General features: G+C 35.1%; 1 protein-coding gene and 1 long non-coding RNA gene across 5 annotated transcripts in view; one reads left to right on the top strand and one right to left on the bottom strand.

Annotated features, from left to right (window-relative positions):
* LOC123389093 overlaps positions 1 to 22,440 on the top strand; it is a 68,778-nt gene that overhangs the window by 16,932 nt on the left and 29,406 nt on the right. The window contains exon 1 of one of the 4 annotated variants that reach the window (XR_006603627.1): positions 17,633 to 17,677. The exons of 2 other annotated variants lie outside the window; for them this stretch is intronic. This is a non-coding gene — a long non-coding RNA (uncharacterized LOC123389093). Of the gene's footprint in view, positions 1 to 17,632; positions 17,678 to 22,440 lie in introns of those variants that run through there. One more of the 4 variants, XR_006603625.1, reaches the window with a different exon arrangement.
* Positions 11,197 to 12,882, bottom strand: LOC101693037 (single-stranded DNA-binding protein 2-like). Its single transcript, XM_004782540.3, has one exon. The coding sequence runs from the start codon at positions 12,860 to 12,862 to the stop codon at positions 11,777 to 11,779; it is 1,086 nt and encodes a 361-aa protein (XP_004782597.2). The 5' UTR covers positions 12,863 to 12,882; the 3' UTR covers positions 11,197 to 11,776.

Here is a 22,440-nt window from a genome sequence, read left to right as displayed (position 1 = left end):
ATTGTTAAAGTCAAATTGTTCTATACTCGTGAATTTTCAGAATGACCTAGTTCAGTTCTGATGGTGAATAGGTAGGTGGAGAGAGATCATAATCTATTGGAAAGTTAATAGTATTCTTAAAAGAAAATCAATGGCACAGTACATGCTAACCTTCTGTTTGAAGTCAAGTAACACAGAAAAGATCCAGGTTGTTATCTGTGACTAAGAAAACCCTGATAGCAGAAAGAAATCCAATGATAGCAAGGGAAGAATTTTTAAAATTGCCTTGTAGTGTCTCAGTCTATTGTTGTAATGTCATTCTTATTTGAACACCATTTTATGATTTATAAAAGCCTGACTTTTTTTTTATCTTGTTGGAAATTATTGTCCATCTTCTATTGTAGGTGGGCCAGGTATCAAGGTCATGATTTTGGAGTGGAGAAAAATGAATATGTGGGACTTCAAAATCCGCTTTCAAAGTTATTTATCCAGGCACTACTGACAACAGGATTATTATTCATTCTGACATTTAGCCTAGCATTTTTTTTTTCACTATTAGATTTTAGTTGCCACGTAGGCACAGGGAATGTGGCAAATGTTTTCTTCTTATTTATTTAACAATTAATAATTGAGCCTATTTCATGTCAAGTGTAATAATAGGCACTGGCTACAGAGGAGAATGAAGATCACATGGTCATTGTGTTCCTAAAGCCCACATTCTAGTGGAAGGAAACTGAAAATAAACAGATTAAAAAAATCAGACAATCCTCTGAAGTATAATGAAGACAATGTTGTGATAGCTAAGGTCAGAATGAACTGGTTATGATGCCATGGGGAGAGGAAACCTTAGTTGATAAATTCATGCTGGGATTTGAACAATGCCAAAGAAACAGTGATCTAATGAGTCAAGATATTTTAGAACAGATAACATAGACTGTGTAGTGGTATTAAGACAGCAGAAAAAACACAAATGTTCATAGATTTTCAGAAATGAACAGAAAACAATGTGGCTAGAGAAAATGAGTAGTGGATAGTTAACTAGAGATAAGAAAAGTAGCAAGGATAGACCCTGAAGGATCTGTATTTGTAAGCAATTATTTTTTATATTTATTTTTTAAAACAGGTTAATTGTGATACAATTTACATAACACAAAATCTGCTTATTTAAAGAGCAAAATTTGATAGTTTTTAGTTTCTTCACTATCAAAATGATTTTAAAACGTCCCTTACCCCCTGCCCTCCCCTTAAAAAAACAAAAACAAAAAAATTAACCTAGTATCTACTAGCAACCACTCTTCTCCCAAACACTCCTCTGAGTCCTAAACAACCAGGAGTCTACTAAGCTGCTTTTTGTCTCTAAATTCTCTGATTTTGGACATTTCCTATCATTGGACTACAATTAAATGCAGTCATACAATATATGGTTTTCTATGACAGGTTGATTTCACTTAACATAATATTTAGCAAGGTTCCTATGTTGTAGTGTACATTATGTACTTCATTCCTTTTTATTGCTGAATAATATTGGATTGTATGGCTATTCTGCATTGTCTAATCCAGTCATCATTTGATGGACTTTTGGGTTTGTTTTTTGGTTGTTGTGAGTAATCCTCATCAGGACAGAATTTTATTTTTAGAGACAGAAGTAAATTTATGTAGATATCAAGGGTTGTCTTAATAATGATGTGATTTAATGGAATGAATAAAGTGGACAAATAGATTTCAGTAATTTATATCAAGAAGTTTGATAAGGATATATTACATTTGAGACACTTCTGAGATAGAACTCTTGTAGAGATAGATTGATAGATAGATTAGAATCCAGAGGATGAGATTTATCCATTAAAAAATAGGAAAGGGGCGCCTGGGTGGCTCAGTGGGTTAAGCCTCTGCCTTCGGCTCAGGTCATGATCCCAGGGTCCTGGGAGTGAGCCCCACATTGGGCTCTCTGCTCAGCAGGGAACCTGTTTCTCCCTCTCTCTCTCTCTCTGCATGCTTCTCTGCCTACTTTTGACCTCTTTCTGTCAAATAAACAAAAATCTTAAAAAAATAGTACATAAATCAATAGGCAGACACATTCTAATAGAGTGAAAACAAACAAACAAAAAACATAAGTAGAGAGTCCCAGAAGTTTCTTTATAAAATGACAATGTTTAAATTTGAATAGTAAAGATGATCAAAGAATGGTCTTTGACATGAAGAGAACTAAGAAAAGTTGTCAAGAATGAAAGAACGGCAAGTGTATCTCTCATATTTGGGAATATTGAGGTTTTTGTAATTTTAGAACTAAATAGGGTTTGTGGGTGAGGGAGAAATAGTATACGCTGAAGAGTTAAGTAAGGTATTAGAAAAATAGAAGCAAATCACTGCTGAAACAAATTTGGCGGCAAACATGAAGCAGAAAAATATAGCAATAGCTGGAAGGAAATGAATTGTCTATGTTATGGTTGTTTTGTCTATTATGTCCTGTTTAATATGTCTGCATATATGATTCATAAAGCAATAAAAATACTGGAATACATCTGTCTACTCTCCTTTACTTATATGTTATTCAGGGAATTAGTTTCCCTTGTTCATGTATGACAACTTTTGCTAAACCCAAGGCTATACTGGTTGCCCTTAAGAAATATACTGTCCTAAAGATACTTTTAGAAGTGAAGTGCAGCAGTATTGATTGAGAAAATAGGATATCTAGTTCCATGTCATAAACAAAACTCCAAGTTCCCCACACCTACAGCTGATTTGAGCAGAGAAGAATGGTGGCAGGACTGTGCTTGCTTGCTTGCTTGCTTGCTTTTTTTAATTTTTTAAGATATTATTTATTGATTTAAGAGAGAGAGAGCACAAGGAGGGAGGAGGGACAGAGGGAGAGGGAGAAGCAGACTCCTCACTGAGCAGAGAGCCTGATGGGGAGCTCAATGCCAGGACACTGACTTCATGACCTGAGCCGAAGGTACAAATCATCTTTTTTCTTTGTTGTGTTGGAGTCTAACCATTGCTTAAATATTACCCTTTCTTCTCAAGAAGATTCTGCAAGCTCTTGCCTTCCCTTGATTCTGCCTGACTTCTCTCTTCTACAGTTCTTTTGACTTGGAGAGAAGGAACTCTATTCCAACTGATGGTTTATAAATTCTTTAGGCCTGGGGAGCTAGTGGTTCAACTCTGGCATTTTTTGTTCATGATTTTTTGTGCTTTCTGATCCAAAGATGACTACATACACTGTGGTTTTGCAAGGCAAAAGCCTGCATTTGGTACAATGGGAACACCCAAGCATGTTTGGTTTACTCAAACTCTGACATAATGCTCTGCTCTCAACACCCACCACTCTCTCTTTACAGTTACCAATGCACTTAGGCATCAATTCCTACTCTCTGTATTTTATCCACAGTTCACTTTATATAGATGCAGTTAAGATCCCAGTTCTCTGTGTCTCTCATATAAAGAGAAATCTTTAAAATGGTCTAAGCGCTCTTTGTGAAACCTCTTTTAATAGGTTTGAGCTCAGGCTGTAGCACATTCCTCCCTCTTCTCCAAAGAGTAGATGAAGCTTCAGAGCACAGGACTTGATCTCTCTCTTCTTTTCTCTCTGACCCTATTCTATATTTTCTATTTCAGTTGTCAACACATTGTGAAAGAAATTCTTTAAATTATTGTTTCAGATTCTTACAAAGGAGAGCTTTTATCCCACAATAATTTGGGATCTTATAAGAGGTTGACACTTTAGTTGATGGAGACCAGCTGAATCCCATTCCAACAGTGTTCATTTGTTTCCAAGTTTTTAAATTTTTTAAAGTACTGGATGAGGCATTTATCCCAGCAAAAAAATGTTATAACTATGATCTTGCAGTTGGGCTATTAAAATTATATATGGGCAATAATTTCTGATCTAAATATTGATGAATGAGTAAAAATAGGCATATATATATATATATATATATATATACACACACACACACACAGGAATGCTTTAGATGGAGAGTACATAATAGAGTTGTAGAAGGAGATTGTGAGGGGAAGAGCTTTATATCTGTATCAGTGAGAACTCAGTGTAGGAAAAAAAGTCACCCTCAGTACCTTAAACAAGAACTTTAATACAGGAATTTATCTGAGATAATAGAATGGGTCAAATAACAAGTTCTAGATTGATATCTTAGAATTATTTTGAGAACCTTAGCAAATTATTATATTATGAGTGCTCTTCCATTTGAAGCTAATTCTAGAGTTAGATTAGAAAGAAGTCATTGCTACTACAAGTGTCAGAAGACTGGAGTATAAATGTTTACGCTCTTAACACCTAGGATATATTAAGTAAATATTAAAAGAACAAACACCTCAAGAAGACCCACTGTATATATGAACTTTCTTACAAGAAGATAATAACCAAGGCATGCAAGAAGATGGCCATCAGGACACTCAACCTTCAAGATTTCACATGACAACATCTAATTGGTAGCATGTATCTAATATCTAGTAACCTAGATGCAAACCATTCTGGGAAGCATAGTTTTCTAAATAATATTAAAGAAACAGCATAATAATTTTATGGATTTATTTGAGGAACAAACGTGTTTTCTTTAGTCTTGTTTTGTTTTGTTATGGACTGAGTTGTGTCCCCCTAAAATTAATATGTTGAAGTCCAAACCCCAAGATGGTCTTTAAAGCTGTAGTGAAATTAAACGAGGTCTTTAGGGTGAGACCCTAATCCCATATAACTGATGTCCTTATAAGAAGAGATACAGGGATACACCTATGAAGAGGCAGAAAGAAGGAAGCCATTGGCGAGGCAGAGAGACCTCAGAGAAAACCAAACCTGGTGATATCTTGAAATGTCACCTTTCAGAATTGTGAAAAAACAAATGTGTGTAGTTTAAGCCACAAAGCCTATTGTATTTTTTTATCACACCCCTAACAAATAATACAGTATGTTTATTTGTTTTGGTTGAATGTTCCACTGTATAAGACATTTATCAATGTTTTAAATATACATGAAATGAGCAGACTTAGTATTTGAAGTAAATGCTTTATCAGGAAATTATATTATTCCTGGGGAGCATCAATAAATATGCCTCTTCCCAAATATGTGTCTCTGAATCTTAGGTGGAGGCAAATGTATCAAAAAATCAGCCATACTTGACAAATCCTTGCACCAATGATACTCCATGGCTTTGTCCAACATATATTCTGCAGTGAGTTGAGATTCTAAAACTGCTTCAATTTTAGTGATTTGATTGTAATGCAAGGTTTCACATTCATTTTTGAGTTTTCTGAAATAGGCAAGTATGAAAAGGAAAAATATTAATATATGTAATACATAATAGAGGAACTTGCAATATATTTAGGGTATTTGTGCACCTAGACTTGACTATCAGTCTTATTCTGCATAGATCTGTATTGAAAATTAGTAACCTCAACCAGTAGGTATTGCCATATGGGGCAGAATCAGTTATAATAATGGAATATTCCTTATAAGTAATTTCCTTATCTGATTGTTATTTGCTTGCATGTGCTGAATTTCACATTCTTTTATCGGAGTCATAGTAAGTGTGGTTAATTATTTATAATATTCCCCTGAAAAATTGTGATTAAGTCATTTTATCTAACTCCATTCCTAAAGAGGCCAATATACAATTAATTGTGTTCAGTGATGGATAAATCCATTTTGTTTTCCTCTGAGCCCTATCAACTCAGTGGCTGAACTTAAAAAGAACCAGAACAGACTTAGAAAATGTGAAACATAGATTTAAATATTCTCTTCATATGAAAATGTGAGTCCAAAGATGATTATTATGATATAAATCAAATAATATGTTTTATAATCATAAGATTTGATTGTGGGTGGTTTGCAAGGGTTACCCCAACTCAAGAGTATTATTGAGTTCCCTAAGAAACAATCCCTGGGAAACTTGTTCTAATATGAGAAATAGGTTTATAGGTTTACGCCTCAGAGCAGGTTAAAAATGGAATGTCAGTCTAGATAGGAGAAACATGCCACTATGTTCAGAACATGGTAGGCATTCACCACATAAAAATGAGTACATAATTAGCCAAAGGGCCTAAGCCAAGTATAAGATGAATTTCATGCAAGAAGACAGAATAACTGATTTCTGGAAGAACTATTATTAGTATTCAACTTTCACAGCAGAGCTTTATTCATAGGACACTCAGACTCTCAGATAAGTTATTAATGCAACAAAGATCAGTAATATGCAATAAAATAATAAAATGCAATAAAAACCCACTACTTTGAAATTATGCTATAAGACAGACATATAGAAATTGAGGTTATATGATATCTAAATCAGAAGAGTATGCGGGCATTGTCTAACCTTAAAGACTGACTAAATAAGTACATCAAAGTGTCCTTGTCTAGATGGAAAATTGGTTTCAAAATTTAAAGCTATAAATAAGCACACATTTAATGGAGTATAAATGTTTCCATTACTGGTGGATTCATTGTAGGGATAGAATGATGGATTTACTTGATGTAGGTTATTTTAATTAACTCCAAATAAGATTTATGATGAAAAAAATTTCATAGAATTTTTTTTTCTCCTATAAGATGGACACACTATACCTCCACTCTCTGGATAACTCATTTGATTCAAGAAAATACTCAATAGGCTTCCATCTAGATTTTGATTCTATTATTACTCAAGGTAGAAGAAAACTGTTTCTTCAGAACACATAATTTGTGGTCTCCTTTTTATTTCTCAATTTCTTATATCATACTGGTCAAAATAAAAGCATTGAGGGGTGTCTGAGTGGCTCAGTCATTAAGGTGGTAAATCCTGTAAGGTGGGGAATGGGATAGTCTGAAGAAATATGCTGCTGGATATGTTGGGTAAGCAAATTTAATTGCAATTGCACTCAGATGCATTGGATATAAGTGAATCACTCAAATGAGTTATTTAATATTATATAGAAACAAATTAAAATTTTATATAGTTGAAAATAATAGGTAGTTAAAATAATTTTTGTTGTTTGTTGTTTTTGTGTCTTTTTTTATATATATACTATGGTGTGAATGTTTGTGTCTCCCGAAATCATATTATGAAATCTAACTCTGGAAGTGATAGTATTAAAACATAGGGGCCTTTGGGAGGTGATTAGGTCATAAGTGGGATTACAGTCCTTTTAAAGGAGACCCCAGAGAGTTCTCTTGCTTCATTCATCGTGTACGTTTACAGTGAGAAGATAGCCATCTATGAGGAAGTGGGCTCTCCCTGGATCTGCCCATTCCTTAATCTTGAACTTCTCAGTTCTAGAACTGTGAGAAATAAATTCCTGTTCTTTATAAGCTATTCAGTCTATATCATGTCTGTTAGAGCAGCCTGCATGCAGAAGGACAATATAACCTAAAATGAGAGCAATAAATATAAAGTTTCAGTAAAGTCAGTTGGTACAATGTTTTTTTACTTAGAGAAGACATGCTGCTTCATGTTAAACCTTGCTATTGTATATGTTTCTTGAAGGGCCACTTCTTACTCCTTTGTGTGTTTTCCACAAAGTCCAGGATGATGCCTTACATAAAGGTAATATTTTATAAATACTGTTGGAAATATATACTTCTCTAAAATCTTATTTTGCCTACAGATTACTTGGATCCACTTTGCCTTGTGTAGAATATTTGAAATATATTAAGAACAGGATGTCTCTCTAAATAACATTTAGAATCATCATTAGTTTATGACTCCTGACTCATTTGTTTATGCAGTGATACTTATTGCAAGAACACTGAAGTTTGTAATATAATTTTTGAATTAATCACCAAGCTAGTTTATTATAACTTAGGAAAAAATAATTTATCATGTTGGTTTAATTCTGCTCTTATGTTATGGTCATGACATTTTCATTAAAATAAAGTAGAAATTAAAAGTAAATAACAAATGAAAAATTAAAAAATAATAAATAAAAAATAAAAGTAAAACTCTTGTGAAATGTTAAACTTTTTTTTACTTATTTTGTTTTGTTTTTCCTCTATCATACTGGCAAAGCTGTATTTTGCAGATAGATACAATTTTCTATTTGCTAGGTTTGTTACCTTTGCTAAAATTTTCAAAATATAAGAAGTTGAATAGTCATGGATTGTTTACTAAACTCCTTATCTACACATATAAAAATAAAACAATGATGGTGACCTGGGTATTTCTAAAATTCTATTCTGTTTTTCCATATTATGTTTTACAATGTAATTAATAAAGATTCTGCATATATTAACACCCATCCCCTTCTATCTCATCTGTATGTCCATTACAGAGCATGTATGATTTCTATTCATTGTTATGTTGTGGTGAAGAGATTGTCTGAAGTAGTCCTAGTTTTATGCAGGTAGATCTTAAGCTACAGTGCTCTTGTTTATTTGCTTGTTCATGATCAGTATGTCTGAAAGATGGTAACTATTGCATCAGGTATGACGATTAAAAAATATTATTGGTGCCTGATACACTGTGATGAAATAGGTAAGTTGATTCATAATTTGTTAATTAAATTAGAAAAGAAATTCCTTTGGATTTGTCCTTTATTAAGAGGTTTTTTTAAAACAAATTCCTTGGGCTGATTTTTGTGTAATATATATCACATGCCTCAACCTTTAAATTTGAATGTAGAAAAGAGTTATCAGAATGAGCCTAGAAAATATTGTTATAAAATATTTGTGTTCTGTTATATTATGTTAACTGAGGAAGTAATGGTAGTTATTTTTATTAGCATTTTCTACTTTCCACATGCCCTTACAGATGAGATATCATGCTTTTCCTACTCTTTTTATCGTGGTTGTTATATTCTTCATGATCAATAACAATCAATGAAAATTCATAACATTAATTATCTTTGGGAAAGTGATATTTTAGCAAGAATCCATGACCAAAGATTTTAGCTGCTGTTCATCCAGTAGGTGAGACTATCAATGTTACCAAAATTTCAAGAAATAGAACTGATTGTGTTGGTTAATGTTTATTGTCTCTGAACTTAGAGGTGCATAATTCAATTTAAAATGTATTTTGAATTGAAAGCAATATCATACTGAAGTTTAGTCATCCCACTTTATATCAGGCCTCCAGTACATTCTAATTTATTTATAGAAAATATCATAAACATGAATGTCACTTTTCCTATTGCATTTATACTGAAACTGCAATGACTCAAAGATGTCAGATCTGAAAAGCACTACCTTTCTATAATTTCTGTTTCCTAGGAGGAACGGATATACCATTTTAGCACAATTATCCAACAGTATTCAAAACCACCATGAATTTTAAAACATAGTTATTACACCCTAAAAATCAAGTATAAAAATGTATAGACAACCAAGTCTCTATCTGTAAATGAAATACTCCCACACAGACTGGTTTTAAAACTTTCTAACTTAAGGAATTGGATAGCACAGACTCAGGGTAGTAGTTTCAGTGCCTACAGTATACTTTCAGGGAGAGAGTAATGTAGGCTCTGAGTCACTTTCTGCCTAGAGATGACCTAATAGTGGTCCACCTGTCCCATTTCATCTTATTATATAAGTTGTGTCAGGTAATTTATAAAATCCTTACTGCATAACAAATCTATTTTTTGTTGGAATAGATAGTAATGTTTCTTCTTATTTCTAAATAAGAGTTAGTCTATGAGTGCATCTTCAACTGCATTTTTCCTAAGTGGCTTCATGGTCTTGAACTGAAGAAGCTCAGAACATTAAACATCAAAATAATATATTTTGACATAATTAGACATCAAGGAAATGCAATTAAAATGACACTGAGAGGGGCGCCTGGGTGGCTCAGTGGGTTAAGCCGCTGCCTTCGGCTCAGGTCATGATCTCAGGGTCCTGGGATCGAGTCCCGCATCGGGCTCTCTGCTCAGAAGGGAGCCTGCTTCCCTCTCTCTCTCTCTGCCTGCCTCTCCATCTACTTGTGATTTCTCTCTGTCAAATAAATAAATAAAAATCTTTTAAAAAAAAAATGACACTGAGATACCACTACACACTTACCAGAATGGCTAAAATAAAATATAATGACACAACCAAAAGAAAAAAATATACCATTTGATGATACACAATGGCAAGTTGTACCATAACTTAACCATCTCAGACTATTGTAGTGTTAAATTTGTTTTTCTAAGCAATGTTTTGGGTCACTTACCACTTTTCAAGGTTATAAAGTGCTATCATTTTACTTAAAACTGTGAAATTTAGTCAGATTTAAATTTCAATTTATGTTAAAACATTCTGTAAACTTGTTAAACTTTGACATTTGTTCCCTCTGTTCAGTGAATAACACTATATCATATTCTGAAAAATACGCTAATTTTCATTTTGAAAAATATCCCTTTTTCCTCTTATGGTAACTATTAATATGAATTAATAGTAGAATTTGATATGGTTCCATATGACCATAAATACTTTATTGTATATTATCAAATTTAATAATGAATATAATGTACTTCTTTGGACAATTTTTAAAGACCAGTCTACTCCTTAAAAAAAAAATGGAGACGCACTTCTTTAGTTCACACAAATTTCATTTTATTATATAGAACCTCAGATAAATTTCAACAAATCATAATTTATTAAAATTATGTCTACTTAAAAATCTCATAGAAGAGTAAAACCATCAAAAATAATAATAAACACACACAACACACACATCACCCATGTATTGGCAAATCACAATTGCTGTAACAATACATTAGGCATTCCACAGTTAAGAGGCTATCAAAATTTCCATCAGTGACAAAAAGATTTATATCCAAATGGACTGATTTTCAAGAATCCAATAAAAAGTCTCCTAGGGTTTATTTAAAGATAAATATTTGAACAAATACTTCTTAAATTTAGGAAATTCAGAACATAAGGATTAAAGAATATTTGCAGTGCAGACTATATTCAATCCTTCCTTCAAAATATGCCTTTGAATACATAATTCTGTTTTCTCTATCTAAATTGAGCTGTCCCCCAAGGAAGTTTTCTAAAATGTGTGTCTCTGTGTGATAAATGTTCTAAGACCTAACATGCTTCATTGTATTTTTACTGTACTCTCAAATTTAATCAATAAGTTGGCTTGATGTATAATATCTAGTTTCAAATATCTTTTCCATCTATACAAACACCCAGCTGTCTCCTTTATATGCTATTACTATTGAGAATTCTGCTGTCAGTATTATTCTTGTACATTTTAGGTGATCTGTTCTTCTCTTGGGCATCATTTATGCTCTTCTCTGTTTTTGATATTCTTTTTTTTTTTTTAATGAAAGCTCTCAAATAAGCAATTTTATTCCTATCCATGACTGCAGACATTTACAAAACCATAACATCTGAGTTCACCTTAAAAAATAACTTATATAAAGCAGTGATATACACAGCACAAAATAGTTCAGGGAGGGGCAGGAGCAACTTTTAATAATTAAAATGTAAACGTGAAAGAAAGGATGGAATAAAAGTCCCTACTTATTTCTACTTAAGATGTCATGTAATAATATTTTACAATGTCCTGTGGGCCAATGTATGTATGTGCATATGTCCATATAACATACACATATGCAATACATTCTTTTTCCCACACATATACATACACAGATAATTATTTGCAGTTCAGTTTAGGGCAATTCTAATATGCCGCTCTGTACAGTTGTTTGAATCACGTTTGGACCCGCTTTCTTCAAAAAAATAGGGGAGAGAGCAGGAAATAAAAAGGTTGGTTTGGTGTGACTGAGATTCCTTTGTTTAACTGTACACTGTGATGAATAATTTTCTTCCGTAGTAGTTCTGTGAAGGGCTGACTCACTGGTTTTCATGAGGAGACTTGGTAATGGATCACACACTCATTGTCATGCTAGGGGAGTAACTCTCACTCTGAAAAGGATTTAAGAAATTTCCCCCCATTTCGCCATCATCCCTTGGAGTGCCAGGTTGATTACTCAGGCTCATATTATTGGGAGAATTCTTGGAAATACTGTCCATATCTCCTGAGCCTAAAGAGCCATTCATGTGATGTGACTCCATTCCTCCTAATCCACCCATGGGACCATCTGACCCGGGGCCCATTGGAAAATTAGGCCTGTTAGGTCCAGGAGGTACTGCATTCATTAAAGTATACATGTTGTCTCCAGAGTTGGTTGAATCTGCTGGACTAGGCATGATGGGTGTTCCTGGTGGCCCTCCACCTCCTGGAGGACCTATGTAATTCCCAGGAGATGCTGAAGAGTATGGTATTGAATTGGCATTTGTTGGGTTTGGCCAAGGTCTACCACCACCTGGACCCATGTTCATTCCAGGCATTCCGGGGCCACCTAAAGCATTCAGGGGGGGTCTCATTGCACCTCCATAGTTCTGTGGTCCTAAGGGCACCATTCCTCTTGGAGGAGTCATTCTCTGCATTGGCCCACCCATATTTGGATGCCCTTGTTGTCGAGTTGGGTCCATTCCACTTGGAAGTAATGGCTGACTTCCTGGGACACCTCCAAGTGCCTGGTTAGGTATTTTCAACGGGGGCCTTGGACCTCCAGGATACCGAGGTGACATAAAAGGCTGAAAGAACCCTGGTGGTACAGGACCTACTGGCATGCCATCTCCTGGGGGAATGTTTCCTAGCACTGGGCTGGGAGCTGCTGCAGCACTATAATCATGGAAGGCTTTTGCTTCACTTGAATGTTCACATGTTTCCCGTCTTTCTGGAGCTGCACAGTAGAGATCCCAAAATACACACCACCAAGAATGTAAGAATCCTGGTGGTTCCCCCAATGTGATGTTTTTTTCCCATCTTATCTCTGATAAAAATGTTTGGGCCGATTTCTGAGCTCCTACATGGAGCAGATATTCATATACGTAGAGTGCTAACTTCTCCCGGGCCTGGCTGTCGGACGGGACGGCGCTGCTGTTACTCTTGCCTTTGCCGTACATGCTTGTGCCGAGAGCAGCTCCCCTGTTTTTGATATTCTTAAAACTCACCATAATACATATGAGTGGTTTTTTGTGTGTGTGGCTTTTGTTTTGTTTTGTTTCTGATTTCTCATGTTTGGCATTCTTTTAAGTCTGGTATCATTCATCTTTCTTTAATTCTCCAAAATTTATATCAGTACTTATTTAAATATTTTCTTTATTTTTTTTTTCTCTTCTGCTGCATTTGGGCAGAAGTCAATAATTTGTTTTTTTGTTTGTTTGTTTTTCCCAACTCATTTATTCATTTTACAGCTATATTCATCTTAGTCTCCATTTATTGTATTCTTTATTTCAACAATTTTCACTTAATTTATATTCACATCTATAATATCTTTCTTTTCTTTGTATATGTATATCATTATTTTATCATATACTTTAAGCTATTTTTTAGAAGTACAGTCATTCTTTTTTTTAAGATTTTATTTATTTATTATTTGACAGAGAGAGATCACAAGTAGATGGGGAGGCAGGCAGAGAGAGAGAGAGAGAGGAAAGCAGACTCCCTGCTGAGCAGAGAGCCTGATGCGGGACTTGATCCCAGGACTCTGAGATCATGACCTTAGCTGAAGGCAGTGGCTTAATCCATTGAGCCACCTAGGCACCCCAAAGCTATTTTTTTAATTCCTGTTCCAATAACACTTGGATTGCCATATAAAGTTAACCACATCATCTTTTTTAGGTAAGTAATTGTACTTTTATGTCCATAGTTATTTTGGTCCATGAGTTCAGCTCCTCTTAGGATCATTAAATCTCTGTAAAGTCTGGGTATACTAGGATTTTCTAAGCAACAATAAAACACACTGAAACCTGGTAGCTTAATTATAATAATGTTTTCTTTCTCAATCATTCACAATAGCATTACATTCTGAGTAGTTCCCTTCTATTTTGCAGCTATAGTGTTTGGAAAAACTTGAATTGTGATATCACTGTGATAATGTGAATTAGTCAAGTTTTTTCAGAGAATCGGGAAGAGAAAAAAAGGAAGATATTCTCCAGGGCCAACTCTAGAAGTGACTATTAAAACATCTGTCCAAATCCAATTGAACAAAACTCAGCAATGCCATCTCCAATGAAATACAAAGAAGATTTTATATAGTTCTGGGCAAACACATCACATTTGACCCAATGATGTGCATCAATGAAAGACTGAAGGCCAATCACCATTCCATGGGAGAGTTTAAAAATAAATTTACTAATGAGGCCAAGAATTCAGAATCACAAATACTTCAGAACTAATAATAACTGCCTTCACTTGATGTTATTCATAAGGTAAATCCTATGATCAAGTTTCAATTTTAAATTCTTACAATTTTAAATTCTTAAATCCTTATGAAGAAGCATCATTTGGAGGGAGCAGTTTTCATAATTTATCATCCATCAGCCTTTTTTAAAAGATTTTATTTATTTATTGGACAGAGAGAGAGAGAGAGAGATCACAAGTAAGCAGAGAGGCAGGCAAGCAGGAAGGGAAGCAGGCTTCCTTTTGAGCAGAGCCCAATGTGGGGCTGGATCCCAGGACCCTGATACCATGACTTGAGATGAAGGCAGAGGCTTAATCCACCACCCACATGATGAGAGAGCCACTCAGGTGCCCCTCATCCATCAGCCTTAATTGTTTGGAGGAAAATGTGTGGAGGAATAATGCCTTAGGGAGTTAATCTCTCTAAAGAATTTTCAAATCTTTACCCCTTCAAGGTTTTTGCACAGTTCTGATAGCCTCTAAACATCCAGCTGATTTCTACAGTGACAGGCCTGTTAAAACCTGTCCTCAAACCAGGAAAGAGCTTGAAACATACCAGTCAAGAGCAACTTTGAGTCTTTTAAGAAATTTATCATCATTTCTTTGTTTTTGGTTAATATCTGAAATAGTTCTATATTACACTTGCATAATTTGTCCAGAGCTGACTTTGAAGGAGGCATTCCGTTCCAGCTAGTTCCGTATTTTGGCAAGAACTATAATTATATTAAAAAAAAACATATTTTAGGGTGCCTGGGTAGCTCAGTGGGTTAAAATCTCTGCCTTCAGCTCAGGTCATGATTCCATGTTCCTGGGATTGAGTCCCACAATGGGCTCTCTTCTCAGCAGGGAGCCTGCTTCCATTTCTCTCTCTCTGCCTGCCTCTCTGCCTACATGTGATCTCTGTCAAATAAATAAATAAAATTAAAAAAAAACATATTTTATACCAGTTATTCATGTTTATTAACTAAGATATCACAATACAAATAATACAAACATTTGCTCTTTATTAATACCTTCAACCAAGATCAAAAAAATATGTCATATTTACTCCAAAATTTTATATCATCTGATATGTCAGATATATATAAAATTACATTTAAAGTTTTAAAAATATCAGCAAATGTTTTCATTTAAATGCAAATTTGGAAAAAACCTACTTTTCCAAACACGACTTTTTATCCTATATTTTTTTAAATTTTGTCGACAACTGATAAAATGTTTAGCGAGACTATAAATGTTAGATCGAAAAAAATGATTAATAGATGTAGGTTGAAATTATTATGTTCCATTAAAAATGATTTAGTCTTTGATGAACATCTGTTTGGTAATATGTTGTATCCAGATATAGTAAATTAATGACATATATAAAATTATAGGGAAATGACACCTTCCGTTCCATCATGAGTAGAGCTTTTTTAAAATGCTATTTGTCACAACCTGTCATCTTGTCATTATGTAGCATTTAAAAATGTATACTCTTCACTTTGAAGTCTTTTAGAAATCTAAAATATGACTTCCTATCGTTTGTGTTTCCATATTCCTTTATTGCCAGTTTGAACAAATCCTCATGCTTTGATTCAAAGGTAATAAATTCCTCTTATTTGGAAAAATGATGTTTATTTTTGTTCTCTCACCCTTAGCAGGTGGTTTCATTTTAGCACACTTCAGAGTTATAATTTCATGCTTATTAAAAACATTTATTATGATCTGCATAGATGAATGAAACTTTTATTTTATTAAATTATTTGACAAAAAATCTGTTATTTTTAAAAATGTATTTCCTTTGAAGGGTTATTTTAGAGCGTTCAGAGAGGTTCTAGGAGTGTGGTATTATGCAGTTTTTAAGTAGGTATGAAATGGGTATTTATATAATTGTTTCTTTAAGGCTTATGTATATTGTCCATTATATGCTATAAAATATTTTGAAAGTAAATTTAAGTTATGTTTTACATAGTTTATTTTTTGGAAAAAATTATTGAAATGACTTATGAAATTCAGTATACTCTCAACATTAATTTATTCTGAAATTTACCAATTGCCAATTGAACGTATTATATGGCAGATATTCAGACTCCACTGGTAAATGAAATACTTGGCTTTGTAGAACTTTTATTTTAATGGGTGAGACAATTAAAAGCTATAAACTTTAATAAAAATTGCATAGTGCATTCAAAAATGATGAGTACAATGGGGACAAAGAAAAATTAGATCAGGGTGAGAAAAATCAAGGTTGCTAGGCAGGGAATGGGGAGTAAAATTTTTAATAGGAAGATCAGGGTAGTTACAATGAAGCTGACAATTGAACAAAGGTATGGAAAGGTGATGAATTTGCCCAGAACTATCAGCAATAAGGTCACTCCAGACAAAGGAATTGGCTATCTTGAAGGCCATAAGGTTGGATCATGCCTGGCATATCTGAGGAATAGCAACGAGGGCACTGTGAGTGACTGAAGAGTAACAGGGAAAGAGGTCACAGAGGTTAAATGAGTGGCTAGATCATGTAAAAGCTTAGAAGTCATTGTAAAACTCTGGCTTTTATATTTGGAAACTTACTGTGTGATAGAATTTCTGCTAATAACTGAGAGTTCAATGTCCATAAAATTTCAAGGATTCTTATTCTAGTAAGACAGAATAAAGAAAAAGAGTTCATATTTTCACATGGTGTAACAAATGTTCAGAGATCCAAGTGTAGGAAGCTATGGGAGCACAGAAGAAGGCACTAAAATCACACCCATATATTTGATGACTGTGACTATATATAAATTTGTATTTTCTAGATTTTTTATAGTCATGGAATCACACAGTATATACTATTCATTGCCTGGCTTTTCTTTTCTCAGCATCATTACTTTGAGAATCTCCAATTGTAAATAGTTCATTTTGATGTTAAATAGTTATCTCTTTAATGAATAGATCATAATTTGTCTTTGCTCTATTGATGGACATTGATGAACATTTCCACTGTTTTCAATTCTTAAAAATAAAGCTGCTATGAAATTCATATACAAGTCCTTTTATGAACATAGGTTTTGTTTCTCTTGTTTAAGTGCCTAGAAGTAAAATGGCTACATATTTTGCATTTAAAAAAAATTTCAAACTATTTTCCAAAGTGGTTGTTTCATGATATATGCCAACAACAGTTTACATTTTTTGTTGCTTCTCAATCTAGCTCAGATGAAGTACAATTAGCCTTTATAATTTTAGCCATTCTAATAGATATGTAAGCATGTCTCATTTTGATTTTAATTTGTATTTCTTTAATGTCTAAATGTTGAGAAATTTGTCATGTGCTTATAAGCCATCCATATACTTTTGGTGACATGTCTCTTCTATTATTTTCTTCACATGTAAAATTGGATACTCTGTTTGGTTATTAGTAAGGTTTTTTATTTTTATTCATTTTTTAATAATCAGAGTAGATGTCCATTATCAGATATATAATTTGCAAATCCCTTCTCCATCTTTACAGTTTCTCAATGGAGCTTTGATAGCTGTGTCTTTCAAGAAATATGCTACTTCTTTCCTGGTACACGGAGGTATGACTAGAACATTATCAATGTTTAACTTTGCAAAGAAAATCATGGCTTAAGATATATGTAGTCTGCAGTTGTTGGGAGTGTTCTGGAATATCAAGCATATCTAGTTAGTTGGTAATTTTGTTCAAGTCTTACATATCTTACCAATTTGATGACCATTTGTCTATATAATCTTAAAATAAGGTTGTTGAAATTTTTTTCCATTTCATTTCTAAGGTAGAAGTTATGATTTTTGTTCTTAGTTTTTCCCTATATATCCCCAAATCTGTTATTAAGTATTAAAAGTCAAGAATTATTATACTCCCTGATAAATTCATCCTTTTACTCTTCTGTAATTTTGACTTGATCTTTATGTCTGATAATGAAATTTGCTTTAAAATCACTTTTTATTATCTTGATATAACCACCAAAGTTATAGTGTGATTAGTGTTAACAAAGCATATTTTTTTCTTTTACTTTTTAAAGCACTTCTGTATTTAATCCTGACAAATAAACAAAACAGCTTTTTAACTCTGGAAGCATCTTTCTAAATTATCTTTTTTTTTTTAATATGAAGCAGTAACAATTTTTGTTGAGGGACCTAAACTGAAAGTAGGTTTAGAACTTAATTAATTAATTAATTAATTTAGTAAAATATTTTATTTTGTTTATTTGACAGCGAGAGAGAGAGAGAGGAAGCACACAAGCAGGGGGAATCATGTGCAAAGGGAGAGGAAGAAGCAAGCTCCTTGGGGTGCCAGTAGTCCCATGCAGGGCTGGATTCCTGTACACTGGAATCATGACCTCAGCCAAAGGCAAACATCTGCTTAAACAACTGAGTCCTGCAGGCATCCCTAGAAATTAAAAAAAAAAAAAGACCTTTTAAAAACACTTTTTTTCTTTTTTTTTTAATATTTTATTTATTTGACAGACAGAGAGACAGGAAGAGGAACTATAAGCAGGGCAGAGGGAAAAGGAGAAGCAGGTTTCCCACTGAGCAGAGAGCCTGATGTGGGGCTCCATCCCAGGACCCTGGGATCATGACCTGAAAAGAAGGGACACTTATGGAGGAAGCCACCCAGACACCTCTTTTCTTTGTTTTTAATATATGGCAACTGATGCTTCCCAGCCATGAAAAGCATATTACCCATTGATTAAATCTTTGATAACAACCTATTTAAAAAGGTGTGTAAATATATACTTACTCAGATTTATACACTTTGTGTTTTCTTCATAGTTTGGGGCTGGATCCCATGGTCACAACACTGCTTCCAGTCTTTGCCTTCCCATCTTTTGATACCAGGTATTTGATCAGCAAAGCAAATTAGTATCAAAATTAATAAGCCCTTGGCACCATATCTCTGGAGCAGGGGTTGCTCTTTGCCAAGGTCCAGAGCAGTTGACCTCCCCTCGCTAGTGCTATAGCCCCAAGGACTAGGTCCCTGCCACCAGAACTCAGTCTTACATGTTATGCTAAGCAGACAAAACCAAAACAGGAAAGCTCCGACAGGTTTCACTGGCATGCCTCATCTCCCACTCCCTCGAAGTCCAGGCAGTACCAGATGACAGGTAGGGGTCTTGGTCCAACATATGGGAGGGAAGGAAGTAGCCACGAGCAAGTACCTGCCTCTCTGTTCCTTTCTTTCATGAGCAGATTGAAAGGAGGAGGAAGAGGAAGGGGAAGAGAAGTGAAATTCAAGGGGTGAAGGCCTCTGGTAGGCAGCTGGCTCCTGCCAGTAGAAAAGGGACAAAGGAGAAGGCAGTGAGTCTTGCAGGGAGGGTGGGGGTAAGGGTTACAGCTTATGATGGAATCTGGACAGGAGTAATACGGATACTAGTCATTCGAGTCCACCATTGGCAAGCTGGTCTGGGTGTCAGGGCAGATAGGCCTCCCTGGGCAAGGGCTCATGAGAGAAGGTGGAATTCTTCTCTGAGGAGCAGGTGGAGCTTTGGGTGTTGGGAAAGCATAGACAGTATTGTTTCAGGGCCAAGGACAGGTCCAGGTACTCCTGGTTGGAGGTCAAGGCCACAGTATGATCCAGGTCTTCTACCAGCAGCTTGAAGGTACCACATGCCAGCCACCCCTCATTATTGTGTATAACTCTCTGGTGCACTTATTGGCTTATCCATCAAATGACTCCTTCAGCATCTTGAAAACCACCTCCACAGGCATTCCAGGGTATGGGAGGCTTCCAGAGTGAAGATTTCGCACAGGATCAACCCAAAAGACCAGAAGTCACTCTGGTGGATGTAGATCTGGTCAAATATGGACTTATGGACCATCCACTTCACAGGAAGTCCATGTTGGTTGTGTTTTTATAGTAATTGATGTGGTGATATCGCTGGCAAGGCTGAAGTCTGAGATATTCATCATGTTGTCCTTTGTCACCAGCAGTTCCCTGGTGGCCAGGTCTTGGTGTATGAACTTCTTGGAGGCAAGGTACTCCATGCCTCAGGCTACCTGGTAGGCACAGGATACCAGGTCCTTGGAGGAGAGTTGCTCTGCTGCATTGTGGCTGATATTGTAACAGTACTCCAGGTCAGGAGGCCTCTGAGCCTGCAGGTACTCCTGCATGTTGTCTTTGCAGGCATACTCCATGATAGTGTACAAAAGACTGTCCTGTGTGCAGGACCCAGCAGGTTGATGGTGTCCTTGTGCTTTCCAATCATCTTCATCATCTCCATTTCTGAGATTAGGGTTGACAGGTCTTTCTCTGTTGCATCTGACTTCAATATCTTCACAGACACTTTAGTCAAATGGTTGGATTTGTCTTTGTCCAACCCAATGGCCTCCTCCAAAACCACCTGCCCAAAGTAGACCTTTCTTAGGGGTCTGCCTAAACTGCCTACAACCAGCCTATCTCAAGGCAGTTATGAACTCTAGATTATCCTCAAAAACATTAAACCACAAGCTAAAAATTCTCTTCACTAGGTCTCTGTCATAGGTCTAATTTTCTTATCTTTCATCATTTATATTTTTCCTATTTCTTATTTTCAGTATAGTTTATTTTGCTTCCAGGTGTTTCCCCTGTTTTCTGTATGCTGTTTCATAGGGAAGAATGATCCTGTCATAAAATTATTTCTTGAGCATTCATTACATCTCTCAGTTAAAATGGGTTCTTTATGGTATTGATTCATTTGAGTTTACTCAAAATGGGAAGAATTTTCAAAATGGTGTTTTCCTCAAGGTTCAGAGTATGTCTTAGCCTCATCTTTACTCTTTTTGAAATTCTCTTTTACAATTATTGTCCCTCTTTTTATCTTTTTAATTTAAAATATTTTATTTTTACTATTTTTTTATTTGAGTATAGTTGATATTCAGTGTTACATTGGTTTCAGGTTTTCAATATCTCCATACATTATTCTATGATCACTACAAATATAGCCACTATCTGTCACCATATGACACTATTATAATATCATTGACTATATTCTCTACACTGTCCCATATCTCTTTTTAAAATCTCTGATTTTTATGTTTTCTGTTATTCCAATTTTCGACCATCATTTTACTTGGTTACTTTAATAAAATATGCCTGATTACACACTCTTCGCTGAACACCATAGCATTGGATTTATAGTAGTCTTCTTCTTTTTTTAATTAACATATAATGTATTATTAGCCCCAGGGGTACAGGTCTGTGAATCGCCAGGTTTACACACTTCACAGCACTCACCACAGCACATACACTCTTCAATGTTCATAATCCCACCAGCCTCTCTCTACCCTCCCCACTCCCCAGGCAACTCTCAGTTTGTTTTGTGAGATTAAGAGTCTTTTATGGTTTGTCTCCCTCCCGATCCCATCTTGTTTCATTTACTCTTTTCCTGTCCCCCAAACCCACCACATTGCACCTCCATTTCCTCATATCAGGGAGATCATATGATAGTTGTCTTTCTCTGATTGACTTATTTTGCTAAGCATGATACGCTCTAGATCCATCCATGTTGTCGCAAATGGCAAGATTTCATTTCTTTTGATGGCTGCATAGTATGCCTTGTGTATATATACTACATCTTCTTGATCCATTCATCTGTTGATGGACATCTAGGTTCTTTCCATAGTATGGCTATCGTGGACTTTTGATTAACATCCTTTGCCAGATGTGTATTTTGCTGAATCATCTGGCAAGAATTATGTTTAGTTTTGTAAGAAACTGCCAAGTTGTTTTCCATTCTTTATTCTCAATAGACATGGAAGTACATTCCTGTTGCTCCACATCCTCACCAACATTTCGTGTTCTGTTGTCAGTGTTCTGGATTCTTGGTATGTACTGATGTCTCTTTTTTGTTTTAATTTGCTTTTTCCTGATGACATAGGATGTTAAGCATCCTTTTATATGCTTATTTGCCATCTGTAATATTTTCTTTTGTGAGGTATCTGCTAAGGTCTTTGGCTCATTTTTAATCAGGTTTTTCCCCCATTGTTGAGTTTTAAGGGGTCTTTGTGTATTTTTGATTAACAGTCCTTTGCCAGATGTGTATTTTGCAAATTTTTTCTCATAGTCTATGCTTTGCCTTTTCATTCTCTTGGCATTGTGTTTCACAGAGCAGACATTTTTAAATTCAGTGCTTGTGCTTTTGTAGCTAAAGTTATCGACAAAAGCAAGGTCATTTAAATTTTCTTCTATATTACCTTCTACATGTTTCATGTTTAGGTTTATAATCCAATCTGAGTGGGCGTCTGGGTGGCTCAGTGGGTTAAGCCGCTGCCTTCGGCTCAGGTCGTGATCTCGGGGTCCTGGGATCGAGTCCCACATCGGGCTTTCTGCTCAGCAGGGAGC

Source organism: Mustela putorius, unplaced genomic scaffold (genome assembly GCF_011764305.1).
Source record: "Mustela putorius furo isolate JIRA1106 unplaced genomic scaffold, ASM1176430v1.1 tig00003944_pilon_pilon_pilon, whole genome shotgun sequence".
Taxonomy (NCBI): Eukaryota; Metazoa; Chordata; class Mammalia; order Carnivora; family Mustelidae; genus Mustela; species Mustela putorius.
Note: the sequence above shows the minus strand (reverse complement) of the source record. Positions and strands in the feature narration are given on the sequence as shown.

Coding starts and splice junctions, on each gene's coding strand:
- LOC101693037 (XM_004782540.3), bottom strand. CDS start 12,862: ATGTACGGCAAAGGCAAGAGTAACAGCAGCGCCGTCCCGTCCGACAGC.